General features: G+C 40.6%; 1 protein-coding gene across 1 annotated transcript in view; it reads right to left on the reverse strand.

Annotated features, from left to right (window-relative positions):
* akap6 (A kinase (PRKA) anchor protein 6) overlaps positions 1-19,448 on the reverse strand; it is a 149,396-nt gene that overhangs the window by 16,961 nt on the left and 112,987 nt on the right. Inside the window, exon 16 of the mRNA XM_076166027.1 lies at positions 16,808-17,080. Coding sequence (XP_076022142.1) covers positions 16,808-17,080 — 273 coding nt within the window. The remainder of the gene's footprint in view (positions 1-16,807; positions 17,081-19,448) is intronic.

Here is a 19,448-nt window from a genome sequence, read left to right on the forward strand (position 1 = left end):
CATACGCTGAAGTAATCATGTGATCACTGTGATCCCTGAGAATGATGATGCTGATTGAGATGTCTGATGGCCTAGAGGGAAAACTGTTTGTAAGTCTGGTAGTCCGTGCCAGTGCTCTGGTAACATCTGCCAGGCGCAAACAGTCGATAGCCTGGGTGGCTGTAGTCCTAAGTGATTTTCAATGCTTTCTTGAGGCATTGTGTGTGATAGATTCCTTGCACAGAGGGGAAGTAGCAGCCAATGATGTGCTCCGCTGTCTTCACCACTCTCTGAAGGGCCTTGAAGTTATCATTCAGCAGCTGCCATACCAGACAGAAATGCAGCTAAAGAGGATGCTCTCAATGGTGCACCTGTAGAAGATGGTGAGAGTTTTGCCAGACATGCGCGTGAGGTCATTGTCGATGGACACATCAAGACACATGAAGTAGGAGACTCTTTCCACTTTGGCACAATTGATGACCAGTTCCCCGCTTTCAGGAGTCCACAATCGTCCTTTGGCCTTTCTGACGCTGAGAGAGAGGTCGTTGTCCTGGCAACATGTTGCCAAAGCACTGACCTCCTCTCTGTAAGCAGTCTCATTGTTGTTGGAAACTAAACCCCGGATAGCAGTGTCATCTGCAAACTTGACAATGACATTGGAGCTGCACTTGGCCACACAGTCATGCATGTACAGGAGGGGACTGAGCACGCAGTGTTGAGGGGCTCGGGTCTTGCAGAGGAGGTGAGGTTACCCATTCACTTCAGCCAACTACAGGCCAATATCTAACCTTCCCTTTCTTTCTAAGATCCATGGGAAAGCACCCACCAATGAGTTTGACCTTCTACATGACAATAGTTTATTCAAAGTTTTTTTCGGTCAGGATTTAGAGCCTACTTTTGCACAAAAACGCACTGCTAAGAGTCACAAATGACATCTTAATTGCATCAGACAAGGGACTCTTCTCTGTACTCGTCCTGTTAGATAGTAGTGCTGCATTTTATACCATTGACCATCACATTCTATAACTGAGACTGGAAAGTTTAATTGGCATAAGAAGAACTGTATTAAGATGGTTAAAGCCCTATTTATCAGATCGATTTCAGTTTGTACATGTTGATAAATCCTCCAGACACACAAGAGTTAGTCACAGCATTACTAAAGGCTCAGTGCTCAGGCCAATACTATTCACTTTATATCTGCTTCCTTTAGGTATTATTATTCAGAAAAACTTCAGAAATGTTGATGGTTATGCAGAAAATACCAAACTATATCTTTCAAGGAACACAGATGAGTCCAGTTAGTTAAATAAACTCTAAGCATGCTTTTAGGATATAAAGGCCTGGATGACCTGCAAATTTCTACTGTTTAACATGACATTACCCTGGCATCCATGGCCCCTGTATGGATTGTTTTGCCCATCGTTACTGGGCACTCATCTGGTATGTGAATGCCAAATATCTCAAAAATGCTTCTACTTTCAAACATGTCAATGCTGTAGTTCAGACAAGACTTTCTGAAATCAAATTGGAATTGAAAATGGAACAAAATTGAAAAATTGCTGATGTATATGTGCCAGCAGTCATTGTGCATGGGGGCAGGGTATGGAAAATAAAACTCCCTTTCACATGTATGGGCAACTTAGTCTCTAATTCACCTGGAACAGCACCCCAGGCCTTCATGCTGTGAGGCAGGATTCCAGTGACCTCGTAACCAATTCTAATAACCCGCCGAAACAATCCTACAAAGCAATGTCCAATATGGTACCCACTTATCTGAACTCATTCAGGTTTATACTCCATCATTCAGGTTAATGCTAACTCATGCTCAATCAGCTCTGCCAATGAACAGCACCTGGTGGTGACATCACAACGAGGCCCTTAGTCACTAGCCAAACACTTCTCCTTTGTGGTGGAATTACTTACCAAACTCCATTCGACCCACAGAGTCCCTCTCTGTCTTTAAAAGAATGTACGTCGCTTTGGATGAAAGCATCTACCAAATGACTAAATGTAAATGTAATAAAATATTCAAAACCTACAATTTAGTTATTTGTTGTTAGTCTGCATCAGAAGACGACCCAAGAATCGACTTGAGTTCTGTGCTTTGTCACAGTGGTTTACATTCGGAGCACAGATTGGACCTTTGCATCGATAAAATGCACATAACTTCTTATTTTTATGCAGATAGGTCTCATACTGATAATAAGGAGGATGATGATAAATATTACTGCAAGATTTGATTACTGGCAAACTCCAAGCCAATCTTTCTTTTCAGAATTTTACTTTTCAGCAGACATTAGCAGAGAAAACAATTAAACTCTGTATTGCGTCTGCACTGCCGATTGTTATGCAGTGATCTCTCTCCCTCACACTCTGCCTCTCTTTTTCTCTCTGTCTCATTGACTCATAAGCTGTACAGACACAGTTGGACAAATATTTGCTAAAAGGCTTTTCTTCTAAAATACATGGACAGCTGTGGAGTGGCTGGAGAGGAAGAAAGAGAAAGAAAGGGATGAGAGGAAAAGAACCAAAAACAGGGCAGAGAGGGATGGGAGGGAGATTGTAAGCAGAGAAAAGTAGAGGCTAGATAAAAGATTAAGAAGTGGAAGAAAGGAGGTAAGGGAGGACTGAAATGACAAGCAGAAAGAGAGGAAGGAAGAGAGGAAAAGCCTAAAAAAGTGCAAACCAAAAACATTATCTGTCCATTCTTGACAGGAAATTAATGCAATTTCAAAACATTCTGATTTTGCCAGTTACCTTTTTGAAAACCCTGGTGGTCTCTTAACCTCAATTTGGGCAGAACCACAACATTGATTGATGATCTGATCCTGATTCTGTGAACATATAAGGTCTATCATCTGTCTCCAAAAGTGGTTCTGTAGAGGTTAGGTAGTACATGAGAACCACCTCTAGAGCACAGAACGCTTTCAGAAAGGTTCTCCCTGACACGTAGCTTAACATGGAAATTATTCAGTGTTTCGGATGAAATAGGTGAATCTACTTGCAATTGCAAACAATTCATTTTGAAAGGAGAGATTGAGATACTCAGCATTATGGCCCGTTACACGCCTCCCCTTTTCCCTGTTATGTTGTCCGCTTTTATCTCCCCAAGTGATCTGACGTAGGTGTAGGTGATGTCATTAGCCCGCCAGCCTGGCCTATATAAAGGGGACCCAAGGAGGAGTTGCTCTCACCCAGTTGTAGATCAAGCAGCTCTCCAGTTGCATCTTGTGGCATTTGTTTCCTTTTCTTTTGAGAATGGAGGTCTCTGGTAGTCTAAGTTCTCACAGCTTTTCTTATTATTTGAGTTGGATAAGATAAGATAAGATAAATAAATTAACATGTTACAGCAGCAAAGTGGATAGTGTAAAACAATAATGGGCATTCAAAAATAAGAGCCTAAAAACAAAAGTACAACAATACAATACAACTAATGTACAGAATTGCCAATCGATGAATATGTTACATATTGCATGTTGGGTATATTGCAGTGTGTTCCTTTGGACCGAGTTTACTGGGAGCGGTGCTGGTTGAAGAGTCTGACTGCTGCAGGAATGAAAATCCTGCTGTATCACCCGTGAGACACCGCAGGTAAAGCAGCCTGTTACTGAACGAGCTGCACAGAGGTGTTAGAGACTCCTGTAGGGGATGGGACAAGTTGTTCAACAAAGATGATAGCTTGGCTATCATCCTCCTATTCCTTGTTGGTTAGTTAGGGAGAGGAACTCTGGGTCCTACAGCCCATGCCATGGTCGGCCAAGACTCCATCTTTTTGTTCCTTTTTGGCCGATACAGGGACGGACGGTATAAAAACCTACATTTCTGGGTTTCAAAGTCGTCAAATTGCCGACTAAAGTCAGCAATTTTGCGCTGTATACCCGATTGCGATCCCGATATATTTGGCCCGATATCGCGGGCCAAATATTATTACACTGCGAGCCAGATTTTGACACCCTTGCTGTATGTGAAATATTGGACAGGATTCACATTTACAAATACAGATACTGACTGAAAAAACTGTAATAGAACTGGTGGTTTACTTTTGATTTTTGATATTTTAAGCAATAAATAAATATAACTAAGAACTTTTTATGGAAATTAGATTTCCACACTTCAAAACGGTAGCACAGGGGTTAGCACTGTTGGCTCAGCGCCATATCCAGGTTCAAAACCAACACTAATCCTGGTACTCTATCTTTGCCAGTTATCCCTCTGTGTCTGCCTAGGGCTCCTCTGGGTGCTCCGGTTTTCCCAATCCACAAAAACTTGTGCCTTAATTACTTCTGACAGTGCCCTTGACCAAGGCATTAGAATGTTGATCTGGAGTTGCCCCCTGGGTGGTTTACTGTGGCTTCATATTGCTCTTCATAGTTAGAATGGGTTAAATACAGAAAACACATTTTGTTGTGTAATAATACAATGACAAAATCGTCTAGTGCGTTCCTCTCTTAGGGTCTTTGTCCTTTTGGAGGAGCGCTGAGGTGTGACTGCGACAGAGCTTTGACACTCGGCAGTATGTTTGGCTCCAGAATGCCACAAAAATCTTCTGATTTCATTGTACCCTGCACAGAGTCAAGGCACCCTGTGCTAGCCGCAGCAAAGCAATCACATAATTTAGCCTCCTCTATGTTTCACAGTAGGGATGGTGTTCTTTCCTTTGAAAGCTTCAGTTTTTTCTTCTGTGAACATAGACCTCATGTGACTTACCAAAAAGCTCTAATGTCGTTTCATCTGTCCAGAAGACTTTCTTCCAGAAGCACTGTGGTGTGTCAACATTCATTTTAGCAAACATGTTTCTCTTTCAAAAGTGGGGTCTTCTTGGGTTTTCTTCCATGGAGCTATTTTCATTCACTCATTCAGATGGTGACTGCCAGACACCTTGATCTTAGAGTTCAGCTTGTATCTGTTTTGTGTCTGTATCTGTTCTTTTTCCACGATTCAAACTATCTTTTTGAATCTTGGGTCAGTTCTCCTTTTATGGCCATGTCCAGGGAGGTTGGTCACATGGACTTAAAACTTAGTAAGATTGTAATAGTGATAATATTCTCAATAGTGGTTACAGGAACATAAAGCTACTTGGAGATCCTCTTGACCCTCACCTTCACCATGTTTGCCAGTTATGTCCTCCCTTTTCTTCTCAAACAACTCTGCTCTGTTGTTTCTCTTCTCCATGTTCTCCATGTTCGCTAAGGAGAATCATGAACAATGACTCTCACCCTCTCCACCAGGTGCTGGCCTCATACAAGAGCACCTTCAGTAACAGACTCATTCCCCCCAGGTGTACTACTGAGCGCCATAGGAAATCCTTTCTTCCTGTGGCCATTGGACTGTTTAATAAAGCTACCTCGGGTCGAGGTGGGACGGTTGGGACATAGGGATCTGAGCCCCCCCCCCTCCCTCCCCCAACCTGCTTCACTGTCACTTATAGTATATTGCACTAAACGTTGTATGTCCTTATCTTGTACTTATTATCTACTTGCATTCTTGCACTTTTTCATTATTGCACTAGTTGGGTGATTTCTGATTTCTGATTTCTGGGTCTTGTTTTTCATGCTGTATTGTAACTGTTGCACAGTAATTTCCCTCGGGATAATAAAATTTCATCTTATCTTATCTTATCTTATCTTAATGATACCAAATAGCACAAGGAGAACATTTTTCCATTTAATAGGCTGAATGACATATGATGACACCTGTGATACTAAAACTATGTTACATTGAAAACCAAAAGCAATGTGTTACTTTTACTAAATATTGAGGACACCAATTACTTTCAATCAGTCGTTGTCAATGTATTACAAGCTTATATTCTGTGGAGGAAAGTGAACATTTACTTAGCAAATTAACAAATTTAGCTCACTTGCAAAGCTAACAATTTTGGTTTGGCATCAGCACTCTGCTCCTTATTCGTAGCAATGTACAGAATAAGCATATTGTATATGTAGACAGAGAGCTGATTGGCAATCACTTTATGAAAAAAGTCAATTAGTTTTTGTATTGTAGCATAAGCTTTAGAACGCCTTTGAAAAACAGCAATGTTTTTTGCCTTGTCTTTTGCCTCTCATGATTTGCAAAACTCTCAAACAGCCTCTAGTTCGGATCAGACCAAACCAAGAAAGTGTGCAACACCACAGAGCCAACACTGACACAATATAATAATCTGAAATCAAAGCCATCTACAGTCAAGTTGGTGCTATGGCTAGAAGGATGAGCCTCCACCTCCTTTCTCTCCTCTGTTATTCTTCATGTTTCTCTCCTGTTACCTGGTCATATTCAAGGTCGAATTGATGCCTTTATCTCTTAGTTTTGTCTCTCCTTCACTGTCTGTCACGCAACATCCTCTTTCAAGAAGGACGACTTATTCAGGATAAACAAAAAGAAGAGGGGATCTGCACCTTCTTCCTCTAATTCCCCTTCACCCCCCCTCTCATTCTTAAATCTCCCTCTCCTAAAAACAAAATCCTCTTAACTCCCCTCCACCTCCTCATCTCTGCAATCTAATTACCGAGACCTACTGTGAAGAGAGGGATGCAGAGAGAAAAAGGAAGGGAGGGAGGGTGAAGAGATGAGAGGTAGATGGACTGGAGAGGGAAAGAGAGAGAGAGGTGGGAAAGACGTTCCTGTGGTTTTTGTTTGTTTTTCATTACAGTAAAACATTCTGAGATGTTCATTCAACCACGGCTGTATAATCCTGGAAATCAGATGGAAAATATCAACAAATGTTTCATCTTGCACCAAAATACACGCATTGATAAGACTATAATGCTCACCATCTTATCAGCGTCTAGGAATATTAGGACTTTGTTCGAGGATAAAATGTGCAACATTTACACTAAGTCTAAATCATGACCACAGAGTCATGGACTTAGCATTATGACAACATCATGACATCATGACAACATCACATGTTGCTGCATGCCAAAATGCAAAATGGCTTTTAATTTTACAGGATTGCTAAGAGTTATGTGGTTGTCATCATGTGCACCCACTTTCTTTGGTTCTAGATCGAGTGATCGAGTGATAGCTTTATAGATTGTCTGGTGGTTGGATCAGGACTAGTTCAGATCACTGTCACACCAAGAACTAACATCTCCAGAGTTCATTAGGGAGAGATGTGTGATCGTTGTGACCATCCAAATGAAACTGTACTCAGTGTGCTTTACCACAGTAAAGCACATTGGTGTGAAAATTACATTACATTACATTTGAGAAAGTGAGGCAGTTAAATTAAAAATAGACAGAGGAAAACAAAAAAGAAAACCGAGTAATAGAGAGGTATGGAGAGAGAAAAAGACAAATATAAAGAGTGCACCAGACAGAAAAATAAGACAAAATACAGACAGGGAGAAATGAAAAAGAACAGAAGGAAACACGAAAAACAAGGACAAACTATAAGGAGAGGACAGTCATAGGCAGAAAGACAGACAGAGGAATGGAGAATTTGTGCTGCTTCTGCAATAACCCAGTGGATATTTCAATCAATTACTATTAATTAGAAATCTCTGATTAATTCTATTTGTTGATTAAGTCAATTAAAACCACAAGCACTCGTTATCGCACAACGAGCCTAATGAATTCCTGTCGACAGTTTGTTCCCACACACATATTCCCTCTGCTGCTCTAATACCGCCTACAGCTACACAAACTTTGTCGTTTGCATACTCTGCTGGGTCTGCCTTTCTTTCTCTTCTCTTTCACATCTATTTTCATTCCTTCGCTCTTTTGCTCTCTCTCTTCACCCTCCGTCCTTCATTTGATCTCTCTTCCTGTCATTCCTTCATCTGCTATGTGTGTTTTCCTCCTATTTTTTCTGTCCTTGTGTAATTGTCATTGTCCATCTAATATTTAATGTTATAGGAACAGAAAAACAGTCATCTATCCATTTATCCCCACTGTGTCTCTAATAGACTTCAAAAAACATAAAATGAAAAGACAAAAAAAAGGGCAGGTGAAGAACACCAGTTTGTAGTACAGTCCTTACAGTCCTGGTCCAAATATTGCTGTCACAGCAGAGGGCCCTGTGAGCAGAACTCAACTGGCAATGTGATACTTGGACTAATCACAACCTTCATATATAATATCACAATATTCGTACCATATAGGAGAACAGAGAACACCCAAAGAGCCCAAATCAATTCTTCTTAAGACTTGCAAGATGTCTTTTGGATTTTGCTTGTTTGGATTTCGTTCTGATGCCTGCTACCTTCGGCAAGGTATATATTCATGTGTTCACTCATATATTCATGTTACAGCTATGTCTAAAAATTTAAAACAGCCAAAATATTATTTTGCAAATGCAACCAAACCAAAAAATCTATCCACCTTAAGTACATGTACAAACATTTTTGTGCATATTTTCTTGTTGATATGTTCAAAATTTGCAAAAAAAATCTTTGATGGAAATATGTGTGTGTGCTCAGTGCCACTAGAATGATGTGAGAGATCAAATAAAAAACATTTCATTCCATAAACTTGACTTTGGGGATAAATCTGTCAGTTGGGTGAGATTACAGATCGCCACAAGCTAGTGTACGAACAAACAATATTCGTTCCACATACTTTGCACTAGAACATGGGGCATGGCAAGGCAGCTATTTATCGCCACTGCTCTTTGGCTTGACTATACAACCACTGGTCATCTCATTAACGTCTTTAAAGATGTTATTCTTAATGGTGTTGGACATCGATTGTCATTGTATACAGATGACCCTGCAACTTGTCTTCCATTCCACTTGCCCTTTAACATCACTCGTTCTGGGCATGCACATTCTCAGGCCTGCCAACTTTGACTTGCTCACAACGAAAGTGAAATCTAATTTTCACAGCTGTTCTCCAAGCATTGCTCTAAAAATCAGTTCAGTTCAGTTCGATTCTGTTACTGTGCTACACACGTTCACAAAATGCGTTGCCTTGTATTTTCCTCCTTTACCAGATGCAAATGGGAAGACTTGTCCTTCATCCTTTATTTTTGCTCTCCAACCAAGATATCAAAGTATATCAAAACTCTTGTGCTCAACACTAAGTCCAAGTCAGACACTTTGTCCCCAAAACGTTTTCCTAACTTTCAATCTCCAATTCTTTAACAATTCTGTGATGGTTTGATACTTTCAAAATCGCCACTAAGAGGGATTGTTGCAGAAATTTATCACCACATTATGGATCTGTGATCAGTCCAACTCACTAATAAGGGCTGCATGACTGCTCATCTTGCACTCATGCAGTTTAAGGTAATATAAAGGGTAATTGTTTCTTAATCTGAAATGTACCCAGATTAAGAGGATAACGGTGACATTGTCATTAAAGACGTGTGTTTCCTCATCCCACAATTACATCATTTTTCATCTGTTTTATAATAGCTACCATAATTGTTCCATAATACCCTAAAACACATATACAGCCCTGTCCATTGATTGTCATCTTTGGGATAAATGAATGGATTCAACTCTATGCAAAGAGAAAAAAGTATTTCACATCATTATTAACCAGACATCATCCACTCCTACAGTGACATCTCCTAACCCTCTTTCAAAGTGGCTTAATGACATAATGTGTTTTTCGTAAACTTGAGAAATTTAAATATAGAACAAGAGTACATAATGATGATTAATTTTTACAAATGGCAATCATTTATATCATACTTCAAAGACTTGCAGGTTATGCCGGTATAAAGGCTGGTTTGTTCAATGCTGTAATTTCTAATTGAAATTGCTACCAATAAGCTAGGATGGGACTTGAGAATGTTGGTTTTGGATTTTGTTTATTTTATTTCTTTTTTGTTTCATGTGAAACATTACCTACTACCTATTATTATTACTGTTAATCATTTTCTATGTAAAAAAAAAAAAAGTATAACCACATGCTCATTGTAATGTCATCCAGTACACAAAACATGTTAATTTAAATAAACTGACGAATCAACTGAGATGGCCTAGATGTAATTTTGTTATGATTATGATGAAACTCATATGAGCCAAATACTGTTTGAAACATCTGTGAAGGTGTGTAAACATCATCTTTGACATGTACATGTGGAAACATTGTAGTTCTGACCCTGAAGTCTACTGTGTATATAGTGATAATCCTGCCTGTAAACTGTCTTGCTGATTTGGCTTTATTTATCTTCTGTTTATCATATGAAATCGCTAATTTATCATTCTGGAATGAAACTCCTTTTGTGGACTTGTTGCCCCGCCTCCAAGAACCCAAACTCCATCTCTGCACGGTGGTTTTTAACAGCACAAATAGATGGGTTCTGAAAATACAACGTGTTGATGCATCTAATTTAAAGATGCACTGCCTTAAGACTTATTAAGGCACGACTTATTGCAATTGCATTAGCTACCGTATATGCGGTAAACAGAATGTGCTGCCAGTTATTCAAAGCGAAAGTTTCCCATCATGCATTGCATATATAGAACAGCAAGTGAGTTGTATGTTTATTGAATCAGTTGCTTTCTCCCTGCAAACTAACCACTCCGTAGAGCGATTGCAAGGTGGCCTCGGATCGGTTGCGGGGTTCACATATACACGTGTGTGTGTGTGCGTGTGTGTGTGTGTGGGGGGGGGGGGGGTAAACACTGCCGGTTTCCGAATAAGTGCTCCAAACGAGTCAGGTCTGAATAGAGCCTAAGTGTGAGTCCTGACACCCTGTGTAATGTCATGTCATGTCTAATGAAGGTTTATAGAAATCAACCAGACTTAATGTTTACCAGCTTTCATGTGACCCTGAAAATGGATTATGGCTAACATCATCAGCTGTTATTGATTATTGTAAGTTATTAGCTGAAGTTGCCTGCCTGCTTGATGTTTTAAACATGAACGCTTCACTCTTAAAATATTCAGTAGCAGTAAAGGAATGAAGTGAAAATCATTTCCTGTTGCAATGAGCTAAAACATTGCAGTCAATAAAATCTCATCTGTCTGTTCTTTCTTTATTTCTCCTTTCACCACATTCTCTTTAGGGAAGAAGACTCACAAGTCTTCTTCTACCTCTCTACATCGCTCCTCTCCCTCCTTGCCATTGTCCTCTTGTCTCTCAGTCACTTTCTCCCTATACCTTCTCCTGCTTTGTTCAATCGTTCCACCTCCTCTGCCATCCCTTTCCCTCCTATTGGCAGATCAAAACAGTTTATTCGTCCGTTTCTGCCGTCACCTCAATTTTTTGGTTTTTCTTTCCTCCACTCTGTCACCGCTTGGTCCATTTGTCTCTGTCCTTGATGATTTCTCCCTGCTACCACTTTTATTTTTATTTTCTAAAATTTTTATCTGTCTCTGTCCTGTAGTTTTATTCCCTGTCTCTCTGTTATGTTTCTTTTCTCTGATCATTCACGGCCTTTCCTGTCTCTCTTTTTATCTCTTTCTCTCTACTCTTTTTTTCCCCATTATCTTAATGCCGTTTTCTTCTCCATTTCTGTCTCCAGCATTCTTTTTCTCATCCTTCTTGCTGACCGTTTGCCTCACCTATCTTTCGCTCCATCTGTTTCCTTCTCTTTCTTTTTCTCTGTCTCTGTCTCTTTCTCTTTCTTTCTCTCTCAATAGATGAAAGGGCCGAGTGTTTTCCTCGTCTTCCAAGCAGACAAGATGAAAGTCAGATCTGTTTGTTATTTCTGTGGCAACATCTCACCTGTTCGCTCACCATCGAGCCCCTAACAAGCGCCCCTTAACGAGAAAACACCTCTTCAAAACATACCAGAATGCAATCAAAAGGTGCCCATGCACACACACATAAACACACGCACACACGCACACACACACACTTCTGTCTGAGCTCTTGGCAGGGTGTCAGTGAATCTTTAATCCTCATCATGAAGCAGGATATCAGAGCACTACTGTCACCTTCTATTAACTGCATGAGAGACAGCAGGGGAGGGCGGGGTCACATGCTGAGACCTATAGGAGAAGGGGGCCGGGTCATTCATGATACAAGATGAGCATGACTGAGGAAGAGAAGGATCTCATTTGATACCTTTTGTTTCAGTCTTTTTAATTATGCAGAAAATCAGCTTTGTGGCTCACATTATTCTATGACTCCTTTTGCCTTTCAGTGGGGCATAGAATTACCAAGATAATGTCTGCTGAGGTGTCTTCATACAGGAAAACAATGGACTCTTTGAGGAGAAGTCATATAGTTCCTGGTAGCTTAGTGGTCGGCTAACTCACTGTTGCCTTGCAGAAGATGTGAACATTGTGTAATAGATATGATGTCTCAGCACCACTACACAATCACAAATATGCAGTCAGAATGGTTAGTGTGAAATCTTCCTCAATCGTCACCATCTGTGTTTACATTGTTCAATTATATTGGAGGCACTTCTTAAGATGTTCCATTGGTGCCTAGTGGATTAAGTATTTAATGAACCAGAGAGAAGTTGGGTATGTAAGGCAAGTATCTGATCAACATAGTAATAGCAACTGTGCACTTATAAATATTAGTGAAAAACAAGTATAATGATAACCTTATGTGGTACAACAGTGTTGACATGTCAATGTCATAGAACATAGCAATGAGGGACAGCAGGGTCATAAGTCCCAGCTTTCAATGCCATATTCAAAAATGGCAAGTGAGGCAAGGGGAAGGCGATCGAAACAACCGGGGAGGGTCATGAATTACAGAACCTCATGAGAACCTGAGGGCAAACAGCATGAATGGTGGGGGTTATGGGGGTGAAGGGGTCATTGGCTATGAACACTTGAGGAGGGCAGGTTCATCTACTGTCAACAGCAGGGGAGGGAGGGAGCAACTGAGCCAATAACTAAGAAGACAGACGAAGGGACAGGAGGTGGAAAAGGAGAAAGGACAGCATTAGAGACAGAAGTAGAGATAGACAAAGATGAAATTAGAGAGAGTATCACTTTCTATTGAACTTCACATCAGAACAACCAGCTAATTGTCAACAGCGATAAGTTTGTATCTGCCTGTGTAAGAATAAAAAAAACTGGAACTTGAATACATTTCCTTTAAATAGAGATAGAAACAAGTGAAGAAATAAGCTAGCATAGAGAGGAGGTGCTGATCAAATATCAAGCTGGTGTTCTTAAGATGACAACATTATATGAAAAAGAAATGTCCCAACAAAACAGGTTGTCTCAATATGATGCAGCCAATATGAACTGGCCAACCAGAAAAACTCACAGTACTCCCCACACGCAGTCCATCACTGAACATCACACAAGACAGCACAGCAAGTTACACTAATACACAGCCAACATGGTCCCTCAGGCTCCAGGTCTGTTTCCTTCTAGAATACTCTACACTTTATCTCATTATGATGAAAATGTCTGCTGTTATCAGGAGGAACAGCCTCTCATTGACAGGTAGCATTTAACCTTCAAGAAAGAGCTCTCTCTCCCTGTGTGTGTGTGTGTGTGTGTGTGTGTGTGTTTGTGTGTGTGTGTGTGTGTGTGTATGTGTGTTTGTGTGTGTGTGTGTGTGTGTGTGTGTGTGTGTGTGTGTATGTGTGTGTGTGCGCATGCGTGCTTGTGTGTGTGTGTGCATGTGTCAGTCCATTAATTCTCCCTGTGTTCCAGTCCAAGAGCGTTTCCACGACAATAGAGAGTCGTCAGAGGCCCAGGGCCTGCTACAGGACGAGTGCTAATTCAATTAACAGCCAGGGGACAGACAAGGGGGGGCGATGGGACGGGAGCTGGTGGGGGTGTGAGAGGAGGATGAGGGAGAAAGAAATCATATTCAACAGTAATGAATGTTTGAACCATTTTTTAGAGTATATTTCTGTGATCCATATGTGATACTGTATATATTTTGTTGCAAAGCGACCTGTGCTGACCCCTGCTGATGTCTCATACAACCGTACAGTAATACGCCACAGTGCTGCAATCGAACTCATTCACGACTCCAAATGCCAAAAACAGATGAATGTTCGGTAAAATGGAGGCAACTTCTCTTAAAATTGAGTCCCCCCACCCCACCCAACCCTACACCATACAAATGACTGCTGTCAATATTTCCAATCTTCATTTCTCTAGAAGCTCAGGCGTCTTTCTGCCAAAAATCAATGACTTCCCACTGAGAGCTATGACAAGGATCAAAAGAAGGAGCAGCACTCTGTAAACTCTCCTTTTTCTCTTTTGGCAGTGTGTGTGTGTGTGTGTTTGTGTGTGTGTGTGTGTGTGTGTGTGTGTGTGTGTGTGTGTGTGTGTGTGTGTGTGTGTGTGTGTGTGTGTCTTATAAAAACACTGCTCAATAAAATAAAATTAAACTAAATTAACACTTAATCATAACAGTATAACACAAAGTCAATTAAACTTTAGGCATATCCAATTGCCAAAAAAGGAGCTAGTGATCACATGTACAGTAAGGGCCGAATAAAATCATGTCAAGTTCATTTTGTAAACTGATGTTAATTCATCTTTACCAATGCCAATTTTACTACTTGATGAACTCTGCCCTTACACGCTTGTGGTGGGTTCAGGCACAACAACCCCACATACAGAGCATTATTAGGAAACATAATAATGGTGAGCAGGATAAGTAAATGGTCAGTTCTCCATTTCAATCAGACTGAATCAGAAGATAATGAGTCAAAGAGCATTTTCACCCACATCAATAATGTCATGAGACAATTGTGCCAATAGCGCTTGTTACCTATTTTATTTGTTGGAACTCTGGTTCTTCTGTGATAAATGTTTGATTTTGTTTTAATATGTAATAATACCAATAACCACGTGTGGATATCAGAGTGTAGCACAATGTACACACACGTAAGTACATGCATACACATGTATTTGTAAACACAGAATACTTCTACCTTCACTGTCAATGCAATAACAATAATGAACACTGTGGAGGCAAACCTGAGGCTCTTTGATGAGTTTTAATGACCGCCTTTATGTTTCACTTGTATGTGACTTGTGTGTAGTTGTGTGTGTGTGTGTGTGTGTGTGTGTGTGTGTGTGTGTGAGAGCGAGAGAGAGAGAGAGAGAGAGACAGAAAGACAGAGAGACAAAGAACATTCATCTAAATATTTCTGTGTAAGTGTGAGTATGCACATATGCATAAATGAACATTTAAGTATCAGTGTTTATGCATAATTTAAGCATGAGTGTGTGTATGTAGCATGTTTTACTTGATTCATCTACATCACGTGTGTCTCTGTGTGTGCATATACGAGTGTCAACATAATTGCACATGTGCATTTCAGACTTGTAAGTATGTGCTTGCACTCATGTATACACAACTCATTCCGTGCGTATGCATGTCTGTTTTGGTGTAAACACTTGTGTGACTTTGATTGTGTGTGTGTGTCCTTATGTGGTTGTCAGTCACTCGGCAGGGCTAGGCTAATCAGCGCAGCTAGCTGTTCTCTGTGTGATGTAGGCTGATTAATATCCTGTTAGCGTCCCGTGGCTTTTAAGGCTAACTGCTGTTTCCTCTATACATCCATTCCCTTCAAGACTGTGCCGCGTTCATCTGGTCTCATTAAGACGATATATGACTATACTTAGCAACGACAGACAGTGCTGATTGGCCAAGCTGTGTCATACAGAAAGAAAACTTGGAGAGGGAACGTTGAGTGACACCGTGCATGCACCAAGTTTTACAACACATTTATAACACATCTCAACCAGCACAACTTACCCTCTGCCATAAAGACACATGCATGCTAAATAATGAAATGTTTGAAAAGCACCAAAGTATAATTTTCATGTTGTCGTGATCATAATGCAGTGTCCAATGAGTCATAACTGCCCTTGAGCAAGGCACCGAACCCCAACCTGCTCCACTGGCGCCAGCTGCCTGCGGTGCCCCTTCCGGTGCATGCGTGTAGGAGGGGGGCGCAAGCTTTCGAGTGTGTGTGTAACATTTGTGTGGTACATGTATGTAATAGCATTAATGTACAACTGCATGAAATTGTAAAGCATGTGTTTGAAAAGGACATCTCTCACGCTTGAGACTATAAAAGGCGTTCTTCTTCTTCTGTTGCTTTATGTTGCTGTTTATAGGACTATTGGGGGGGGGCGCAGCTTGTTCACGCAACCAGAGAACAAGCTGCGGGGGAAAAAAGTCGGACGGTCTAAAGTGAAAGCATCGCGGAGCACGTTGTCAAAGCGGCAGCACTTTGTGTCCCCGCCCACCAAGCATGATACCCTCGGTCCTAGTGAATCATGGACCTAGTGACCTAGCCAGGGGTGGCGAACATGCGGCTCACGGGCAGCATGACGGGTGACGTGCGGAAGCGTGCCCCGTGAGCAAGGCACCAAACCCCCAACTGCTCCAGGGGCGCCATAGAATGACGTAATGTAATGCATGTGTTTGTGTGTGTGATATCTAAGAGGGGGTTCAGGACAAATTTCAATTGCATGTTATTTGATTGTGAATTGCATGTAATATGACAAATAAAGTATCTTATCTGTTGTTTGGTCAGAAATAGTGTGGATTGTGTTTACACTACAAATGAATCCTTCCAAAGTTCATTTGAATGCGTTTGAACTCATCAGGGTGCAGTTGTTTTGGTTCTCACCTTGGTGTGATTGCTGTGTCGGTTATGTTGTATGATTAAGATTCATCTGATATTTTAACATATTATATTGATATCCAACTATTTGCATCATTCATCCACAGTTTGAGGAAGCATAATTTTGACGAGTATCATTTAAAACGAGTTCATTTGCTTATGTCAGTTGTAGTCGGTTAGCATTTTTGTGAACTGATTGTAGTGCTCTCATATCTGAACTGTACCATAACATATTCTGTAGTTTTCTTGCACAAAGCAGCACGCTCACTTGTCTAGCTGTTGGATTGGTGTGTTTATGATGTCTGAATTAAAAAAATACGGTCTCAAGTCAATAAAGTGAAACACCACTCTCCTACCTTGAAGCTCTGGAGCTGCGATGAGGTGTCTTTGTCATGTCTGAGGCAGGAGTTGAAGATGAGGAGCTCAGTGTCTCTGAGCCAGGCCTTCAGCTCCTTTATACGAGCTTCCAGCTGCTCCAGCAGTGAGTTTGTCAGTGGAGAGAGGGCCGAGCGAGGGTTTTCCCCTGAGACGCTGCAGCCACCAGACACAGAGGTCCCTCTGGCTGAAGTAAACTGGTGCTGCTGGTTCAGATGGGAAGAAGTGGTTCCTGAATGTTCTGAGAGCATTTTCTGAAAAACAAAACAAAACAAACAATGAAGAATTTGGATTAGAGGAACAACTGAGGTGAGGAAGATGAGGGGAAGAAAGCATAGAGAATACTAAGGACTTTTGTGTGAGGACTGGTTGATGTATCAGTATTGCATCATGGCAAGTAGCGTATCAGTCAATAGAAGCAAAGCAATTATTCATTTACCTTCAGCTATGCAATGATCAATGAGAAGGATGTCAGCTTGCTATCTGTAAACTGCCTGAACAGCAGCTCTGCCCACTTTAATTTATGTCACCACTGCTGCTGAAGATGTTCTCATTAATAATCATAATGTTGTTGTTGTCAATGTTAACTTTGACATTAGTAGATCTTGTTTATGGTTCAGTGAGGGACGTTACTGCTTCACAGCATCTGCTCTGCTGGGAAACATAGAAAGTCCAATTTCCTGTTTCTTGGATAGTGGTATAGTGTGTGTTTTAATATTGTTTGAGTTTGCCACATGTGTAAGTAATTGTTGCTTATGTTATTTTTTTTAAGTAATTATTGTGTTATGGTCATTATCATTCATTTTGATGGTGTTGTTGATGCTCTTGTCGTTATCGTTTAGGTTGCTGTTGCAAATGTTGTCACTGCTGTGTGTAATTATAGTGTTAAAGAGTCTGTTGTTGTGCAGGAACAATGGATTGGGAGCATTTCTCCAGGTTCAAATAGATCAGCTGCTAATTCACAACCTTCTAGCAGCTTCACCTACAGAGCCGATATTCAACAAAACATCATTTAGACACAACACAAACCCAGTGCTCACCACACAAAGTGTTTGTGAACAGCAATCACTGTTTCAAAGAGGAACAACTGAGAACAATAGCGTGTGTGTATGTGTGTATGTTTGTGTAAGTGTGCGTTGGTACGTGTGTGTGTGTATAATAGGCTCTGCAGAGTAATTTTCCAACCCCTGTTGATCACACAGTAAGACACGGCAAGCCACTGAGAGAGACAATTCCCTGCTTGGATTTCCAGTCTGTGTGCATGTGTGCATGCCCGCACATGGGTGCACTGGTTTTTTCCTGATAAGTGCTCATCAATAACAACATCAAGAACACACAAACTAGTGATGTTCTTTTTTCGACCATAAAGAGCTCAGGCTAAAGTAGAAACATTAGTAACAACAGGCAATACAATTGCTATAGTTGCATCCAAGTATCTTCAGGTAATTGTGGACATATTGAATAGAAAATGCTTGAAATGGCTAACATCAAATAATTTTTTCAACGTGCATAAAATGTGCCAAAAGGTTGTTTGATACAATTAGATGTGGTAAAACTCTGAGACACATTTGCCAGAGGGAATTGGGAATAAAAGTCATTTGGTAAAAACATTATGGAATACATTTCCACATTTTCCTGGTTATTTGCTTTTGGTGTAAATCAATGGGGAGTTGATTCCATCCCTGAAATGCAACTTTATACAACGACTCGGATTCAGATTTTGCACCCGTTATTAAGGTGAAACACCACGTTCATCATATTCATACATCAATAGTTCCTTGTTTCTATATATTTTAGATAAAACTATATATTTACGGATGACAAATGCAGAATGAGGTGGAAGAGTGCTAGGGAAAGAGGGTCTATGAAGGAACAAAAGTGTTTCCTCTAATCCTCTTCCTGTCTAAACTCAATGTACCAACACTTTCTTCTTCTATGCTGCTTTTTTCCTTCTTATCGCGAATAGTACTAAAGCAAATTATTGTGTTTCTATGCTTGCTATTTTGCCTGCTCCTCTGCCAGTATATGGGGTTGGCATGCCTCCTCCATGACAATCACAGTCCAAACCGCATCCTACAAAATGCCCCTACAGCACAATGTGACAGTGAGGAAGGAGGGGAGCATGCTGCCCTTCTCCCACTTACAGCTCTTGGCAACTGCCGAAGGAAGGACTGCCACTTCCTGGTAACTTACAGTGTAGCTAACTTCTTAAGCTTAGCTCTATCTTAAACTCTTTAAATTACAAGTAGCATGCAGCTTCAAAGAAGAGCCACTCTTGATACTTAGAACAGCAGGTGGTGAAATAAAAAACACATGTTGTTTCTTTGAAGTTGTGGAAAGAATACTCAGGCCAGTTGTTACAACTCCATCTTCCAAAATTAACTGTGAGGTATGTGTATCATGTTGAATAAACAAAGTTTGAATCGGCTAATGAAAAACGTGGTCCAATTTTGTTATATTTTGAATATTTCCTTGAATTTTATTTGAACATTAACCAAGCAACAATGGAGACCTGTTTCAGTCTTTTAAACTGTATCTGTCTCACATCACATTCGTTAGTTTGTTAGTGATCAATAAATATGATTAGTAAGGCCACTCTGTTCATCAGTCAGTTTATTTGAA

This window comes from Genypterus blacodes, unplaced genomic scaffold, assembly GCF_046128005.1.
Source record: "Genypterus blacodes isolate CSIRO-AG114 ecotype Tasmania unplaced genomic scaffold, CSIRO-AGI_Gbla_v1 ptg000154l_1, whole genome shotgun sequence".
Lineage (NCBI taxonomy): Eukaryota > Metazoa > Chordata > Actinopteri > Ophidiiformes > Ophidiidae > Genypterus > Genypterus blacodes.